The following is an 18,765-nucleotide window of genomic DNA, read 5'->3' as shown; positions in this document are numbered from 1 at the left end:
GGAGAGGATGTCCTGGTTGGCTTGCTCCTGGGCCTGGCCAAGCTGGCCACCCGCGAGTCATCGCGCCAGGTGGAAGAGGGCTGTGCCCGAGCTAGCTGCCTGCCTCTTTTCCGGGGTTACATCCCTGCCCGGGTGGTGTTAGAGAGGGACTGCGCGCTGTCCACGGGCGCCCTGGGGGATTTCCATGACAGCTGGACACCGCGGAGGGTTGAATGCATCCTTGACAAGGAGTGTAAGATAGTTGTATAATAGTTTATCGTTTGTGGTGTATTATGGTGGTGGGTTCTGTTTTGTTTTTTACTGTACTGTACATATTATTTTAATATTTGAATAAATATTTTTGATTTAAAAAAAAGTTGGTTATCAAGCTCACGGAACTAGGTCTCTGCACATCTCATAGAATCATAGAGTGATACAGTGTGGAAACAGGCCCTACGGCCCAACTTGCTCATTCCGGCCAACAATGTCCCAGCTACATTCGTCCCACTTGGCTGCGCTTGGTCCATATCCCTCCAAACCTGTCCTATCCATGTACCTGTCTGTTTCTTAAATGATGGGATAGTCCCAGCCTCAACTACCTCCTCCGCAGCTCGTTCCTTACACCCACCATCCTTTGTGTGAAAAAGTTATCCCTCGGATTCCCATTAAATCTTTTCCCCTTCACATTGCACCTATGTCCTCTGGTCCTCGATTCCCCTACTCTGGGCAAGAACTCTGTGCATCTACCCGATCTATTCTTCTCATAATTTTGTACACCTCTATAAGAGGTGGGTCCGGGGGGAGAGAGAGACCGCTACCCGGAGCTCCCGCAACGCGACGTCTCCAGCCCGTGTCGCGGGGTTGGAACGACCGGCACGGCTTCATGGCCGTGGGACATTCCAGCGCCCGCCGGGGGCTCCAACTCTGTGACTTTTGGACTGGGAGCGGGGTCGTAAATCGCCCGGCACGGCCTAAAATGGCCGTGGGATATAGCATCGCCCGCCTGGGGCTTGGAAATCGGGAGAGAAGTGGAGAACAGGGGAGAGAAAAGACTTTGCCTTCCATCACAGTGGGTCACTGTGATGGATGTTTGTGTGAATTAAATTGTGTGTATGTCTAGGAAATTGTCTTTGTTTGTATGGCTGTGGAAACAGAATTTCGTTTGAGCATCACTGAGGCTCAAATGACAATAAATTGTATTGTATTGAAAGATCACCCCTCATCCTCCTGCGTTCCAAGAAATAGAGACCCAGTAGACTCAACCTCTCCCTATAACTCACGTACTCTTGTCCTAGCAACATACTCGTAAATCTTTTCTGAACAATTTCAAGCTTGACAATATCTTTCCTATAATATGGTGCCCAGAATTGTACACAATATTCTAAATGCAGTCTCACCAACGTCTTATACAACTGCAACTTGATCTTTATATTGAACTTGAACTTCTATACTCAATACTCTGACGGATGAAGGCCAATGTGCCAAAAGCCTTTTTGACCACCTTATCTACCTGCGACTCGACCTACAAGGAACCATACACCTGCACTCACAATCACAATAATACTTTATTAGCCAAGTATGTTTACCCTTCTATGCTCTCCCGTGGTCGGGGGCCTCGAGCCCTCCGTTGACGGGACGATCTTGACTCCCATGGCCGGCGGCTTTTGGGCCCTCCGCATCGGGGCAATCAGCTCCAGTATCGGAGGGATGTCAGCTCCCCCGCGCCGGCGATCGGACCCCGCATCGGGGCTGGTCGAATTTCTGCGTTGTTGGAGCTCCCGTCTAGCCTCTCCGGAGACTGTGAGCACTTGATGGTAAGTCCGCAGGCCGTGGTTGGAGCAATCCTAGGGATCGGCTCCGATGTTGTCCACACCCCGCGGTGGGGCTCAAAGTCAGTCCGAGGAGGCCTCCAGCTCCATTGATGGTAGGCTGCAGATCGGCCGGAGATGCGACCCGGAATACAATTGCATCTTCAGCAAGGTAAGAAACTGAAAAGAAGTTTCCCCCTAGCCCCACATAAAACAAACCGGAGAACATTTACACATCCTTTTAACACACTAAAAATAAAAAAAAGACGAAAAAACAGAAGACTATTGGCGGGGCTGCCAATCGTGCAGTGCCCCCTCCTCGATCCCTCTGCTCTACAACACTCCCCAGAGGCCTATCATTTACTGTGCAGGTCCTACTCTTGTTAGATGTCCCAAAATGCACCACCTCACACTTCTCTGTATTAAATTCCATCAACCAAATCTCAGCCCACCTGGCCAATCGATCCAGATTCTGCTGCAATCTTTCACAACCATCTTCACTATCTGCAAAACCACTCACTTTTGTATCATCAGCAAACTTGCTAATCTTGCCCTGTATATTTTCATCCAAATAAATGATTTAGATCACAAACAGTAACGGGCCCAGCACGAAACCACTAGTCACAGGCCTCCAGTTCGAGAAGCAACCTTCCACCATCATCCTCTGCTTCCTTCCATGGAGCAATTTGCAATCCATTCAGCTATCTCTCCTTGGATCCTATGCGATCTAACCTTCCAAAGCAGCCTACCATGCGGAACCTTGTCATAACTGGACTCTCTGTAACTGGATCCTCAACTTCCTCATCAACAGACCATAGTGGGAGTGGCGGCGCCTGACGGCAGCGGCTCGACTACAGTCGTCTGTCTTTTTTTAAATTTTTGTCTTTTTAAATGTATGTCTTTGAGTCAGTTTTTATTATTTTTTTAGCTGTGTATATGTGGGGGGTGGTGGGGGGGGCTGTGGGGGAAACCGTTAATCTCTTCCCTGTGCGGGGACCCGACTATTCCCTGTCGGATGTCGATGGGCCTAACATCGTGGAGCCGGCGGCGACCTCCGGCCGGGACTAACCTGCGGGCTCCAGTTGCAGAGCCTGCGGAACTGACATCGCGGAGCTGGCCAACTTCGGAGCGGTAAGAGCTGTGGTGGAGTGCGGCTGCGACCCGACTTTTGGAGTTCGGAGGCACCGGCCGTAGATCTGGTGGACGGGAACATCGGGAGTTCGCAGGTCCCTGGTGGGAGACCGCTTTTCCGAGCTCCGCAATGGCGACTTCTCCCGCTGGAATCGCGGGTTTAAGGACATGGAGCCGGGGGCTAACATCGCCCGGCGTGGCTTAAACGGCCTCAGGACTTACCATCGCCCGCCGGGGGCTTTAACATCGGAGCCCCAGTTCGCCTGGACACTGCAGTTGGACTGCTGGACCGCGGGAGAAGGAACAAAGGGAAGAGATAAAGACTTTGCCTTCCATCACAGTGAGGAGATGTTGGAGACTCACTGTGATGGATGTTTATGTAAACTGTATTAAGTGTGGGTCTTGGATTGTTTTGTAATGTAAAAAACTGTAGAAATGGAATTTCGTTCAAACCTAGGTTTGAATGACAATAAATAGCATTCTATTCTTCTATTCTATTCACAGTCCGTTTGATTTGGCAAAAACACTTCTTCCTCAATGACAATCAGTACGGGTGCACCTCAAGGCTGTGTGCTCAGCCCCTGTTCTACACACTCGATATTCATGACTGTAGATGGACAGTCCAAACTACGTCCTCAAGTTCACCGATGACACCACCGTGTTGGACGAATTACAGATAGTGATGAGTGAGAGTATAGAAGTGAGATCAATAGACTGACCAAATGGTGCCAGCACAACAACCTGACTCTCAATGTCAGTAAGGCCAAGGAACTGATTGTGGACTTTGGAAGAAGGATGAAGACCCATAAACCTGTCTATATCAACAGGAAGAAGATGGAGAAAGTCAACTCCGACTAATAGATATATATGACCAATTCTTAAGGAGTTGGTCTCCTTTCATCGACTTTTTGGAATCATGTGATGCAGCGGTACCATAAGGATTGCTGATTTCAGTTCATGACGTGGATAGATCTACATCTCCGAATATAGATTTGAAAAATTCTCTTTTAAGGGGCCTTTTCTTCTATTTTTACTTTCCACCTTTTCTTTTTTATTTTATTTTTTTATTTTTATTTTTTATATCCACACTTCACATTTTTCTACTCTCTACCATCTATTTTTCCACTCTTTCCCCTTTCTATTGTTTTCTTTTTCTTGTCTTGCCTACTCATAACATAAAACTAGAGGTTGTACATAGAATGGATTACGGTATGGCATAGTTGGCACCTAAAATTAGGTGCCACTGTATTGTTTTGTATTGTATTAACTTCTAATAAAATAAAAAATAAAAAAAAATAAAAAAAAGCTTCAAATTCCTGGGCAGCATATTTCTGAAGATGTTTCCTGGATCCAGCACACTGATGCAATTATAAAGAATGCACATCAACACCTCTACTTATTGAGAAGATGACAGAGATTCGTTATGTCAGAGAGGATTCTCTTGAACTTCTACAAGTGCACAGTAGAGAGCAAATTGACTGGTTACATCACGGCCTGGTCCGACAATTTGAATACCCAGGAGCAAAGAAGACTGCAAAAAGTTGTGAATACTGCCCAGTCTATCACAGGTTCTGGCCTCCCCACCATCGAAGGGATTTACCCAAGTTGCTGCCTCAAAAATGCAGCCAGCATCATCAGAGACCCACACCATCCTGGCCACACACTCATTTCACCCCTGCCATTGGGAAGAAGGTACAGGAGCCTAAAATTGTAATGTCCAGGTTCAGGAACAGCTTCTTCCCTACAGCCATTAGGCTATTAAACACTGCAAACTCAAATAAGCTCTGAACTACATTGACTATCATTGTTATTATTGCACTATTATTGTTTGATTGTTTTTTATGTGTACGTATGCATGTGTGTATACACACACTGAACTTTTTTTTCTCATTCATTATATTGTTTACAATGTACTATGTTTACATATCCTGTTGTGCTGCTGCAAGTAAGAATTTCATTGTTCAATCTGGGACATGGCAATAAAACACTCTTAACCCTTGACTCTTGAAGGGTTGCTAGACTCCCTGGCTGGAAGAGAGAAGTACAGGGACAGATGATACATATAGTTGCAGGGAAAAGCCCGGGAGAGGGGACGTATTAAGTGGGAAAGGCTGAGTGAATCAAGGAGTTGTGGAGAAAGTGATCTCTATGAAAAGTGGAAAAGGGTGGGAATGGGAAGATGTAACTGGTGGTGGGATTGTGTTGAAGATGGCAAAATGTTGGAAAATTATGCGCTGAATTGGAGGATGGCGGAGTGAAAGACGATGATCTGGGGAGCTCTATCCTTGTTTGGTCTGCAGAGAGGGGGAGTGAGGGCAGAACTGCGGGAGTGGGTGGAGAAATGGGTGAGGGCTCCATCCACAACAACTGGGTAAAACCATGTTCACTGAAGAAAGGATATCTGATATCCTGGGGTGAAAAGCCTCATCTTGGGAGCAGGTACAGCACAGAGAAATTAAGGGATGGCGTCTTTGCAACAGGCAGGATGGGAGGAGAGGGTGCAGTCAAAGTAGCTGTGGGAATCGGTGGGCTGCAGTAGATTCCAGTCGATAATCTGTTGCTTGTGGTGGATTCAGAGAGAATGAGATGGATGCTAGCATTAAAGTTGATGAAATCAACATATTGTGATTGGGTGCAGAAAGCAGTCACGTTGCAGTCATTGAAGCAGTGGAGAATGCATTGGGGAATTATTCTGATACATTTGGAACAAGGAGTGGTCAATATAACAAACAAGAAAACACGACTATACCCTTGTTTTAAGTAAAACACTGCATCATGAATGGAGCTTCTAACCTACCTCAAAGGCAAATCGGCATGAAAAATTGCAAGGAATTTTATAACCCACCTTAAACAGTGCTCACACCAAGGTGCATAAAACTCCACGATCCATATTTCATCATCTCCAGCCACTTGATTGTCAAAATTGCTATCAGTCAGTTCAAAAGCATCTTTATCTGTTATGCGGTGACACTATATCAAAGAAAAGAAAAATGCTGCTGATATAGTTTTAGAAATAATTTCATAAATTAATGGGTGTCTGACACTTAAAATTTGTTTTCACTTATATTTAGCATTGAATTATTCAGAACATAGCATAAACATAAATCATGTTTAAATTCTCTTAGGCTTTTTAAATGAATTACAAGCAGTCCTCATTATCTGCTCATTTGCTATCAGCAGATCCCCATACTGGCAGTCATTCCTAAACCTTGTTTCAATTGTTTTTAAATGTATCTAAATGCATGTACAGACCGATAATCCTTATCTGTATGAATGCAGTTTTTTGACTAATAATATTAAGTGGATCCCTGCTGTGCACCATTTTAATAGAGTGGCTCTTGTTTGTGCAACTATACCTTGTGATTTCAAAACAAATCACTTCAAGTTTCAGTAGTAGTTTGTTGATTGGTAACATTTCCATTTTTATATTTAACATTTTTAATGTGCTTATTAATGTATGCTGATGCTTTGTAAACATTATAGGGATACTAGACGAAGGGCAGACCCATTGGGTCTGCTCCCCCAACGCAGCAGTCGTCTACCTGTAGCCCCCACGGGGAGCTTGGGGGGCAGAGAAGGAGCGTGAGGGGGGCAGAGAGGGAGCGGGGGGCAGAGATGGAGAGGGTTAGAGTTTGAGGGGTGGGGGGGCGCGTCGTCACAGGGGAGGGCTAGTTCCAGAGTGTAATACTCCCTCGCTCGCGGCTTACGCCTCCCGGCTGGCGGCTCCCAGCTGCAGGCTCCCCTCAACGCACCCGTAGCCCCCAGGGGAGGCTGGCTCCAGGGCCTGAGTACAGGGGGGTGTGGTCGTGGGCTTGTGGTCGCAAGGGGGGGGGGGGGTATGGGGGTGGTACAGGGGGGTGTGGTCGCAAGAAGACAGTGGGTTTTTTGTCAAAGTCTTTTCAGATTCTTGAACATTTTCATTAACAACTGGAGAAACAAAGCATACATTTTTCAGATAAGGCGATTTCGGACTCCAGGGGGAAAATCTCTAGCGGAATATGTAAAAATGGTAACGTTAGTGCGTCGTTTTTTCGAGAAGATGGGATCACACACACACACAAGATCAGAGTTTTAATAGTTACTAGACTAAGTGGGACCCATTGTGTCCCAGGTTCACACGGGAGGGCTGGTCCCCCAACGCAATATTCCACCTCTCCACCAATTCCAATATTGGTGGCCAGTGGGGGGGGGGGGGGGGTTCCGGAGCGCTAGCATGGGTGTTGTGGGTCAAGTCAAGTCAAGCACAGTGCGCGCAGGTTCAACAATCCATTTCAATCCATTTCAAGTTAAGTCAATCCATTTCAAGTCAAGACAAGTCAAGTCAATCTCAGGGCAGACGGGCCAGCCAACAATACAATCCATTTGCTTTCATTTCAGGTGAGGTCAAGCAAAGCAAAGGCAAAACAAAAGCAAAAGCACAGGGCAGGCCGAACAACTAATTTCATTTCATTTCCATTTCCATTTCCATTTCCATTTCAATTTTAAGCACAGGGCAGACCAAACAACTAATTTCATTTCATTAAGGGCTAACAAATCATTTATTGCAAGCACATTAAGGGTTAACAAATCATCATTCATTGCAAGCACCTTGCTGGCTAATAAATCATTTACTGCAAGCACATTAAGGGTTAACAATTAATCATTCATTTCAAACACATTACTGGCTAACAAATCATTTATTGCAAGCACATTAAGGGTTAACAAATCATCATTCATTGCTGGCTAACAAATCATTTATTGCAAGCACATGAAGGACTAACCACATAAAACACATAACCACATAAACCATATAAAGCGCATAAAGGGTAGACTGACAGTTCAGTAGACTCATAGCACAATCAGAATTGTGGCCTTTCCCTCGCGATCTTCCAGAGTGACTGACTCACATCCAGGCATCCGAGGTTTTATAGTCCTGCCCCCCCCCCCCCCCCCCCCCCCCCGGAAGAGGCGTTACCTTCATCATGGTCATTGACAGGCGAGGACACCAATTAGCTGATCTCAAATTTTTTTAAACTTTTTTATTTTTCATTGATGGGAAAAATCCTCGGGGCTGCCTCAGCAGAGAAGGACTGTGAGTAAGATGGCCAAAAATCATAGCGATATATGGTAGCATTTTTTCTAAAATCAATATACAGCGCAGACAGGAAGTGGTCAAGATGAGACTTTTAGTTATATAGAAATGGATTTTCTAGAGGCACCAACGTCATGAATAAACAGTTTCTTTATTCGGGATTTATAGGTTAGATATACATGCACGTTTAGTCCTCTAACACAAAAGTAATTATTGCTGCTGTGAGGCTGAAGCCCCGTGGGCTCGAGCTGAGCTTTCGCTGAGGTGGCAGGACACTCATGCGAAGAGAGAAGAGGAAGAGAGAGAGAAGTTTGACCCGGGATTCGTTATATACTAGGACACACCCCTATACCCCGTGACAACTCCTCCCCGCCATTACCCAGTCACGTGACCCAACTCTCGAGGGTTCGCTTAGCAAGCGGCCTAACCAGCGGGTGCCGCTACAGGACCCCCCCCAGAGGCAGGAAAACGAGCAGGCCGCCAAAACGCGGCAGCCTGAACTCGTAAACACACAGGCAGACCGTGAGGGCAGACGTCAAAAAGGGATAGAGTGCGCTCATCCTTCTACTGGAAGGTGCGCAAGCATGGTTGAGGGTGGCTCCTGCTGTGGGTCGGGGGCACCCTGGCTGTCGGTCGGGACGGTGGGACCTGCAGGCGCAGTCGACGCTCCGGGTGTAAGCCATCCCGGCCGTAAGCCGAGGGGTGCAAGGAGACCAACGCAAAAGTCGCAGGATGGATGAGGTACAGGCCCGTCATGTCGACCAGCATGGGATCGTGTCCTGAGAAATACAGCGGCCAGCGACGGCTGGGAGACATCGGCAACAATGCAAATACAACAAAGAAATAACAAGAAACGAATAGCAATATTGAGCTAGTTCATTACAGTGTAAAATGAAAATAAAAACTACAGTGAGCAAACATACAGCAAAGTCCAAAGTGGTCGGGTGCCGAATGTTCTATGGTTAGAATTAAGCTGGGTAGGACAGGAAACCAAAGTTCGAATTGTCCAATGTACGATCAGAAGCTTGTGCTTGAAACTGGAGGCTGTAGTGACACTTCGGCCTGAGGTGGCGCTGTTGATGTTGGTCAGGCTGCAAAAACACCATCCGACCTGAGGTGGTGATGTTGACGACGGTGGTCAGACTGCAGTCACGGCATCCGGCCGGAAAGTGGCGCTGTTGACGGCGGTCAGAGCAGGTCGAACGTCGCTTCTGGCCGGCCGCGGCGGCCATTTGGGCAGTCGACTGCAGCGACCATGTGGTAGTAGACCGTGGCGGCCATTTTGGTAGCCGACCAGGGTGGCCTTTACTGGCTGCCAACCGAGGCGGCCTTTACTGGCTGCCAACCAAGGTGATTCCCGGATGCGTGCGGGGCGGCTGGCATCGACGGGCCTCGCCCCACCATTGCAGGTAGGAACTCCACACACCGTCGCCGGTGTAGTCGGAGACCGGCTGCGCTGCCGTGCCCTCAGTGGAGACTGGAAGCGGCCGATGGATCCGTCGCGGGTTCGCCGACTCACGACCAGCCGAGGCTCTACCCCGCTGCTGGGCCGACCACAGCTCGACCGGACAGGCAGTCAGCGGCCGGGGATCTTCAGAAACCACGAGGAGAAGGCGGACATCAGCGGGCAGGTAAGACTGCTGGATCGGGAGGGATGGCCGGCAGCTGTCAATCAAGGCCAGGATCGCGCCCATCGACCCGGACGGCCTGCGATCGGCGAGACCAGGCACAGGCGGGAAGCGAGCGGCTGACCCCAGCAGTGGGGCCCAAAGTAACGTTACTGGCTGGAGTCGAGCGGCCCGATCGCTGCGGTTGGACCCAAGGCGGCGTCAGGGTGTGCTGGGCTGCCGCCTGCAGACATCAGGTCACCACGGTAGAGGTGGGTCGCCGGCTGCGTGCGTCGGGAAATCAAAAATCTCCGTTTTGGATCGTCGGGGTCACCAGTGTAGAGGCACCAAACGTCATGAAGTAAGTTTTTTTTTTAGTATTAGACAATAGGTGCAGGAGTAGGTCATTCGGCCCTTCGAGCCAGCACCGCCATTCAATGTGATCATGGCTGATCATCCCCAATCAGTACCCCGTTCCTGCAGTTTCTTTATTCAGGCATTATTGGTTAGATATGCATGCAAGTTTAGTCCTCTAACTCAAAAGTCATTGGTGTTGCTGCAAGGCTGCTGCCTCGTGGGCTCGAGCTGAGCTCTTGCTGAGGTGGCAGGACACTCACGCGAAGAGAGAAGAGGAAGAGAGCGAGGTTGATCCGGGGTTCGTTATATACTAGGACACACCCCTATACCCCGTGACAAGTCCTCCCGCCATTGCCCAGTCACGTGACCCAACCCCCGACTGCCGAGGGTTCGCATAGCATGTGGCCTAACCACCGGGTGCTGCCACAATTTATATTTAATGGAAGGTGTAATGGACACATACGAAAGGAGCACTGATCATATGTAGTTTTGGTTTTCTGCAGGTAGTTTGTGCCTTTATCCCATGTAGTGTAGAAACTGATTCTACTGATGGTGTGTAAATACAAAATATATAATTTACCTGTTCTTCAGATCCACATATGTTGCTTTTTTCAACCAGTCTCTCCCTTACAATGAACCGAATAGAACTGAGGACTCCATTAGTTATGGCCACACTTGACCTTCCACCTGAAACATTTTTTTTAAGGTATTTTAAGCCAAATGTCTTTATTTAAAAGTCAATGTGAACATTATGAAGCGGTTAACTGCATACCATAATACTTCTCAGGCTTGTTCTTATTAACTCCAAAGAACTTGATGGTGGGAAATTCTTCAATTTCATATTGATGTCCTATAGACGCATATTTAGTCACATCTATTGCACCAACTTTAACAATACCCTGTCACAAAAATAAAGGTAGCCTCCATCTTAAAATCAGACGTATGGAAGTGAAATGACATATTCAAATTACTTTAAATGATATATTCAAATTACCTTCAGAGCACTAGCCACCTGAATCCATTCTGGAACAAACTCTTCACAATGTTCACACCTGAAATATACATTAAACATGTCACCAGGTCTACATCACAAATAAAGTGTACAATTAACTAAAAAAGCATTTCACTTACCAAAGGACATAAAATTCTACTAGCCACAGCTTGTCACACTGAATAACTTGAGAGTTGAAGTTAATTGAGGTTAACTTTATCACATCAGTTGACGAGTAGAATGCATTCACAGTCACAATGCATGTGAATGCTAAAATACCTGAAATGGAAAAAACATTTTTCCAATTATTACAATCTGTACTTATATTGTTCTAGTCATCTTGTCGCTGAAAACTAGTTTTAATATTGAGCCAGGGATAGATATGAAGTCTATTCAAATAATTAAATCAAAGAAAAATAGGGCGGCACGGTGGCGCAGTGGTAGAGCTGCTGCCTTACAGCGCCGGAGACCCAGGTTCGATCTCGACTACGAGTGCTGTCTGTACTGAGTTTGTACGTTCTCCCCGTGACCGCATGAGTTTTCTCCGAGATCTTTGGTTTCCTCCCAATCTCCAAAGATGTACAGGTTTGTAGGTTAATTGGCTTGGTATAAGTGTAAATTGTCCCTAGTGTGTGTCGGAAAGCGTTAATGTGCGGGATCGCTGGTCGGTGCGGACTCGGTGGATCACTGTATCTCTAAACTAAACTAAACAAGAGAATTATTTGCTGAACCTGTAGCTAACAATTAAATAATGACTAACTACAGAGCAATGACCACCCACATGAAACATAGAAAATAGGTGCAGGAGGAGGCCATTCGGCCCTTCGAGCCAGCACCGCCATTCATTGTGATCATGGCTGATCGTCCCCTATCAATAACCCATGCCTGCCTTCTCCCCATCTCTGTGGCTATGATACCAAGAATAACCTTTATATTTTTGTATCTTTATTTATTCAATCGTCAATAGATCTTCTCAGTTTGTCTTTTGTTATTTCTGATGAGTGGCACAAGGATCCAATCTAAAGAATTTTGTTTTTTTTTAAATAAAGTAACAATGATGTGATGAAATCATACAATTCAATTCCTGCACAGAACCAAACATTCTGCGATGAAGCTCCTCTTTCTGTTTTTTTTATGTAGATTCCCTCTAGTGAGTGATGCTTCACTTATTTTAAAAACAATTCTGAGATGTTTAGGGTACCATGCAAGTCAGTGTGCAGATTTCCCTGTGGCAAACCTGCTACACCTGTTCACAGAGAATAGTGGGATTATGGATAGTGTGCAGCAGATGCAAGTTGGTCTTGGCATCATGTGTGGCAGACATTGTTGGCCGAAGGCTCTGTTCCTATGCTCTAGTGTTCTCTGATTATTACCTCACCAAACTCATACTAACATGTTCCCAAGACTCCCAATATGTGTTTAGATACGTCAGTGGTCCACACTTCAGTCCTGCAGGATGCTCCCAGGATGAGACGTTCCACACCAGGGCATCGGAAATGTCCTCGTTCTTCAGGGAACGGGGATTCCCCTCTGCCACCATAGATGAGGCTCGCACCAGGGTCTCATCCATACCCCGCAACACTGCTCTCTCTCCCCATCCCCGCACTCGCAACAAGGGCAGAGTCCCCCTAGTCCTCACCTTTCACCCCACCAGCCGGCAAATACAACAAATAATCCTCCATTTCCGCCACCTCCAACGTGACCCCACCACTCGCCACATCTTCCCATCTCCCCCCATGTCTGCCTTCCGCAAAGACCGCTCCCTCCGCAACTCCCTTGTCAATTCTTCCCTTCCATCCTGTACCACCCCCTCCCCGGGCACTTTCCGTTGCAACCGCAAGAAATGCAACACCTGTCCCTTCACCTCCCCCCTCGACTCCATTCAAGGACCCAAGCAGTCGTTGCAGGTGCGACAAAGGTTCACCTGTATCTCCTCCAACCTCATCTACTGCATCCGCTGATCTAGATGTCAGCTGATTTATATCGGGGAGACTAAACGGAGGTTGGGCGATCGTTTCGCTGAACACCTCCGCTCAGTCCGCAATAACCTACCTGAACTCCCGGTGGCTCAGCACTTCAACTCCCCCTCCCATTCCCAATCCGACCTCTCTGTCCTGGGTCTCCTCCATTGCCAGAGTGAGCAACACCGGAAATTGGAGGAACAGCACCTCATATTCCGCCTGAGTTGCTTGCGTCCGGATGGCATGAATGTTGAATTCTCCCAGTTTTGCTAGCCCTTGCTGTCTCCTCCCCTTCCTTAACCCTCGAGCTGTCTCCTCCCATCCCCCCGCCCTCGGGCTCCTCCTCCTCCTCCTCCCTTTTTCCTTCCTTCTCCACCCCACCCCCCATCAGTCTGAAGAAGGGTTTCGGCCCGAAACGTCGCCTATTTCCTTCGCTCCATAGATGCTGCTGCACCCGCTGAGTTTCTCCAGCATTTTTGTGTACCTTCAGTCCTGCAATTTGGATTTACTTTATCTGCATGTCAACCCTAGAATTTTGGTCAAAGCCTTTGGTGGGTTTAAATCTATTTTTGAAGTTCTCCTAAACCATTCAGAATGTGGCCATTACATTAAACTGCCTGAATTTTAATCAAATTTCCACATTCTGCCACTGGAGGGCTCTCTTTGCTCATTTGATCTCGAGTTTATAATTGTTTTTATTGCTATTGGTTTATTATTGTCATGTGATTTTGGAAACTAGGCACCAGCTCTCCTTCTAAATTAGTGAATCATGTCAAGGGAAATTGAAGATTTACATTGCAAAATTTCAAGGACTCCAGAAGCATTTCATTGTTATTTTATTCTTAGATTTTTCATTGTAAATAATTTGAAAATTTTAAGTCAATCATGGCAAGCTTTAAAATGTGCATCCTGGATTACTATGCAATATATAAAGACAATATTTCTAGCTCGCCTTCTTAGGCATTCCTTTGGGGGTGAGGATGACTTATTTTCATTACAGTTCAGTGGACTTGCAGGCTTTACCATGGGGGATGGCAGGAAGGGCAGAGGTGTTGGACTTCTGCCACTGTTTTTGCTGGGTTCCACATGCTCAAAGAATGATTGAGATGCTCCTTCTCCATTTTGACTGATCTCAGAGCAGAGATTCTCAGGAGTCAATGGGGATATGTTATCCCACTTTTCAGGAAAGGAGCGAGAGAGAAAACGGGGAATTACAGACCAGTTAGCCTGACTTCGGTGGTGGGAAAGATGCTGGAGTCAATTATTAAAGAGGTAATAATGGGGCATTTGGATAGCAGTAAAAGGATTAGTCCAAGTCAACGTGGATTTATGAAAGGGAAATCATGCTTGACTAATCTTCTGGAATTTTTTGAGGATGTGACAAGTAAAATGGATGAAGGGGTGCCAGTGGATGTAGTGTATCTAGACTTTCAGAAAGCCTTTGATAAGGTCCCACACTGGTGACTAAATTAGAGCACATGGTATTGGGGGTAGGGTGTTGACATGGATAGAAAATTGGTTGGCAGACCGGAAGCAAAGAGTAGGAGTGAACGGGTCCATTTCAGAATGGCAGGCAGTGGCGAGTGGAGTGCCGCAAGGCTCGGTGTCGGGGCCACAACTGTTTACCATATTTATTAATGATTTGGAAGAGGGAATTAGGAGCAACACTAGCAAGTTTGCGGATGACACAAAGCTGGGAGTCAGTGTGAACTGTGAAGAGGAGGTTAGGAGGTTGCAGGGTGACCTGGACAGGTTGAGTGAGTGGACAGATGCGTGGCAGATGCAGTATAATATAGATAAATGTGAGGTTATCCACTTTTGCGGCAAAAATAAGGGGGCAGATTATTATTTCAATGGGGTTAGGTTAGGTGCAGCGAGACCTGGGCGTCCTTGTACACCGGTCACTGAAAGTTGGCTTACAGGTACAGCAGGCAGTGAAGAAAGCTAATGGAATGTTGGCCTTCATAACAAGAGGATTTCAGTATAGGAGTAAAGAGGTTCTTCTGCAGTTGTATAGGGCTCTGGTGAGACCACATCTGGAGTATTGTGTACAGTTTTGGTCTCCTAATTTGAGGAAGGACATCCTTGTGATAGGCAGTGCAGCGTAGGTTCACGAGATTGATCCCTGGGATGGCAGGACTGGCATATGAGGAAAGATTGAAAAGACTAGACTTGTATTCACTGGAGTTTAGAAGGATGAGGGGGATCTTATAGAAACATATAAAATTATAAAAGGACTGGACAAACTAGATGCAGGAAAAATGTTCCCAATGTTGGGCGAGTCCAGAACCAGGGGCCACAGTTTTAGACTAAAAGGCAGATCATTTAAGACAGAGGTGAGAAAAAACCTTTTTCACCCAGAGAGTTGTGAATTTATGGAATTCCCTGCCACAGAGGGCAGTGGAGGCCAAGTCACTGGATGGATTTAAGAGAGAGTAAGATAGAGCTCTAGGGGCTAGTGGAGTCAAGGGATACGGGGAGAAGGCAGGCAGGGGTTATTGATAGGCCATGATCACAATGAATGGCGGTGCTGGCTCAAAGGGCCGAATGGCCACCTCCTGCACCTATTTTCTATGTTTCTATGATATTACATTTTGCAAGGAAACTTTAGGGACATCCTTAATATCTTCTTCTGTCCACCTGGTAATTTTTTGCTGTGGCACAACTTGGGATAATGTTTTAGGAATCTGGTTGTAAATGATGTGGCCTGTCATAGAATCAAACAGCACAGAAATAAGGCATTTTAGCCTACTTTATCCAGGATGCCTAGCAACACTAATCCCATTTGCCTGCATTAGGCCCTTATCCTTCTATACCTTTACTAACAAATTACCTGCCCGAGTGCCTTTTAAACATTGAGATTGCATGTGCCTATACCATTTCCTCTCGCAGATCAGTACAGACAACCATTACCCTCTTTGTGAAAAACTTACACCTCAAACCTCTTAAATTAACTCCACCCCATTTTAAACCCATGCCCTCTAATTTGCCAGTTCAACAGAGCCAGTTCTGTGTATTTGATGCTGGGAATATTAACCTGGGAAAGGATGCTGACATTAATTCACTTGACATTCCGGTGAATCAAAATAATTTTAGTCATATAGTATGGAAACCTAAGCTTGTCCCATTTTCCCATATTACAGATATATCTCTCTAGACCTTTCCTATCCATGTAGGAAGTCACAGGCAGAGAACAAATGAGATGCCCAATTAAAGTGACAAGGAACCGGAAAGTAACGGTTTCCTCTGTGGACTAAGCAAAGGTGCTCCACAAAAGTCATCCAATCTGCATTTGGTTTTTTAAACGTAGAGAAGACTACATTGTGGACGCAGAATGCAGCTCATTAGATTTCCAAAAGTGCAAGTGAATGCTGCCTTATTCGCAAAGACTTCTGTGTTCTTGTGTGTTAGAGGTGAAAAACAGGTATTGCTCCTGATGTCCTTACATGGCCATGAAAGTGCTATGAGTGGAGATTGGGAATTAGACGAGAGAGCTATCGAGTCAACTCGCCCTTGCCAATCTAGATGTCAGCCTACAATGGTCAGATTTGCCCGCATCTGACCTCTGTCTCTCCAAATCTTTGCAGAGGGAACAGGAGGAGAAGATGAGTTTGGAATTGGCATCTTATTGAAGGTAGAGGAAGTTGCTTCTCCAGTTATACAGTTTCAGTTTTACTTGTCATATGTAGGTTAACACAGGGTTAATGGTACAATGAAATGTGTTTGACAAGACAACGGGTCACCTCAGCAATAATATAACAAGGATAAAATAAGATAAAAATGACATTGGTAAGGTAAAAAGACAATAATAAGATAATCAACATATATGATGTGAAATGTGTTTATGAGTTCAGAAGCCTGATGGTAAAAACTGTTCTTAAGTCTGGTGGTACGTGCAGCCATGCTCCTGTATCGTCTGCCTGATGGTAACAAGGATTCTGGGTGGCTGTGGTCCTTGATGATGCTGTGTGCCTTCCGCAGGCACCGCCGGTGGAAAATGCCCTGAATGGCCAGGAGACAGTTGCCAGTGATGTGCTGTGCCACCTTCACCACTCTCTGTAGTGATTTGCAGCTGTGGGCAGAACAGTTCCAGTACCAGACTGTGATTCAACCCGTCAGCAGGCTCTCGATGGTGCATCTGTAGAAGTTTGTGAGGATGCTGGCATTCATGCCAGACTTCCTCAGTTTTCTCAGGAAAAAGAGCCGCTGGCGGACTTTCTTAGTTATTGTGTCCGTGTGCAGTGTCCAGGAGAGTCCTCAGTGATGTACACACCAAGGAACTTGAAGCTGCTGGCCCTTTCAACCTCAGCATCACCGATGTGGATGGGGAGGTGTCCACTCCCCTGCTGTTTCCTGTAGTCCACGATCATCTCTTTATGTTTTGTCGACATCGCGAGAGAGGTTTTTTTCCTGGCACCAGCTGTTTAGTGCCCTTACCTCCTCTCTGTAGGGCATCTCATTGTTGGCTGTGATGAGGCCCAGAATGGTCGTGCCGTTAGCAAACTTTAGGATGTTTGAGCTGTGCAGTCGTGCATGAACTGTGAGTACAGGAGTTTGGCAGTACAGTCGTGCGTGAACTGGGAGTACAGGAGAGGACTGAGCACACAGCCCTGTGGTGTGCCTGTGTTGAGGATCAGTGAGGAAGAGGTGTGACTGCCAATTCTTACCACCTGGGGCCTGCCCGTCAGGAAGTCGAATATCCAGCTGCAGATGGAGGTCTCCAGTCCAAGTTTTGAGGGAATTATGGTGTTGAATGCCGAGCTGTAGTTAATGAAGAGCATTCTCACATATGTATTTCCTTTGTCCAGGTGGGTGAGCGCAGTGTGTGTTGCCATGGCGATGGCATCGTCCATGGCCCTGTTTGGTCTATACGAAGAGGGTCCAAGGTGTCAGGGAGAGAGGAGCAGATGTGAGTTTTGACTATTCGCTCGAGGCACTTCATGATGACTGATGTCAGTGAGACATGACGGTAGTCATTTAAACAGGAGGTTATTGGTTGCTTTGGAACAGGAATGATGGTGGATGCTTTGAAGGGGGTGGGAACCACAGACTGACTCAGGGAGAGGTTGAAGATGTTGGTGAACACCTCTGCCAGTTGATCAGCGCACGCCCTGAGATCCCGCCCTGGAATACCATCTGGCCCTGGAGCTTTGCGGTCGTTGACCTTTTTGAAGGACCGCCTCATGTCTGCCATTTGTAGGGTCAGTGTGGTAGTCCCCCTGCACAGCTTCTGCAGAGCTCCGGCACGCTTCCCTCTTACCTTTCCTCCTCCACCGTGCAGGTAAACAAAACACCCAGGGGAGGCCGTCGTCCGTGACATCAATAGCCGGCTTAAAGTCTGCGTTGGCTGACGTTTGTACCTCCAAAAGTGTTTGTCGATCACACTGAAGTGATAGTACAGTATGTGCAAAGAGAGCAAGTAGTAAAAAGTAAATCCACACAAGTTTGCTGAGTTGACTCGGAGCTCTCGTCAGTAGAGCCATCTACATGGCGCACCAAAAGTTTCCCAGTGCACCTAAAATTTCCCAGGGCAGAAATTTTACAGGATTGTCATTAAAGGCCGATCTCCCAATGGCCAGGGCCCTACGGCCAGACAAGAGAGAGGCTGATCCTGAGTTTAGTTTAGAGATACAGCAGGCCCTTTGGCCCATTGAGTCAGCGTCGACGAGCGATCCCCACACACTTACACTATCTTACACACTTGGGACAATTTACACATATACCAACCCAATTAACATACCAACCTGTGTACGAAAGGACTGCAGATGCTGGTTTAAATCGAAGGTAGTCACAAAATGCTGGAGTAACTCAGTGGGACAGGCAGCATCACTGGAGAGAAGGAATGGGTGACGTTTCGGGT

At 46.7% G+C, this 18,765-nt stretch overlaps 1 protein-coding gene across 1 annotated transcript in view; it reads right to left on the bottom strand.

Annotated features, from left to right (window-relative positions):
* pdia6 (protein disulfide isomerase family A member 6) overlaps positions 1-18,090 on the bottom strand; it is a 34,532-nt gene extending 16,442 nt beyond the window's left edge. Inside the window, exons 1-7 of the mRNA XM_033022075.1 lie at positions 17,961-18,090; positions 15,497-15,612; positions 11,085-11,275; positions 10,948-11,005; positions 10,726-10,852; positions 10,534-10,640; positions 5,764-5,888 (exon numbers count right to left, since the gene is read on the bottom strand). Coding sequence (XP_032877966.1) covers positions 5,764-5,888; positions 10,534-10,640; positions 10,726-10,852; positions 10,948-11,005; positions 11,085-11,275; positions 15,497-15,612; positions 17,961-18,090 — 854 coding nt within the window. The remainder of the gene's footprint in view (positions 1-5,763; positions 5,889-10,533; positions 10,641-10,725; positions 10,853-10,947; positions 11,006-11,084; positions 11,276-15,496; positions 15,613-17,960) is intronic.
* Between the last annotated feature and the right edge of the window lie 675 nt (positions 18,091-18,765).

The sequence above is a fragment of the Amblyraja radiata genome, chromosome 5 (genome assembly GCF_010909765.2).
Source record: "Amblyraja radiata isolate CabotCenter1 chromosome 5, sAmbRad1.1.pri, whole genome shotgun sequence".
Lineage (NCBI taxonomy): Eukaryota > Metazoa > Chordata > Chondrichthyes > Rajiformes > Rajidae > Amblyraja > Amblyraja radiata.
Note: the sequence above shows the minus strand (reverse complement) of the source record. Positions and strands in the feature narration are given on the sequence as shown.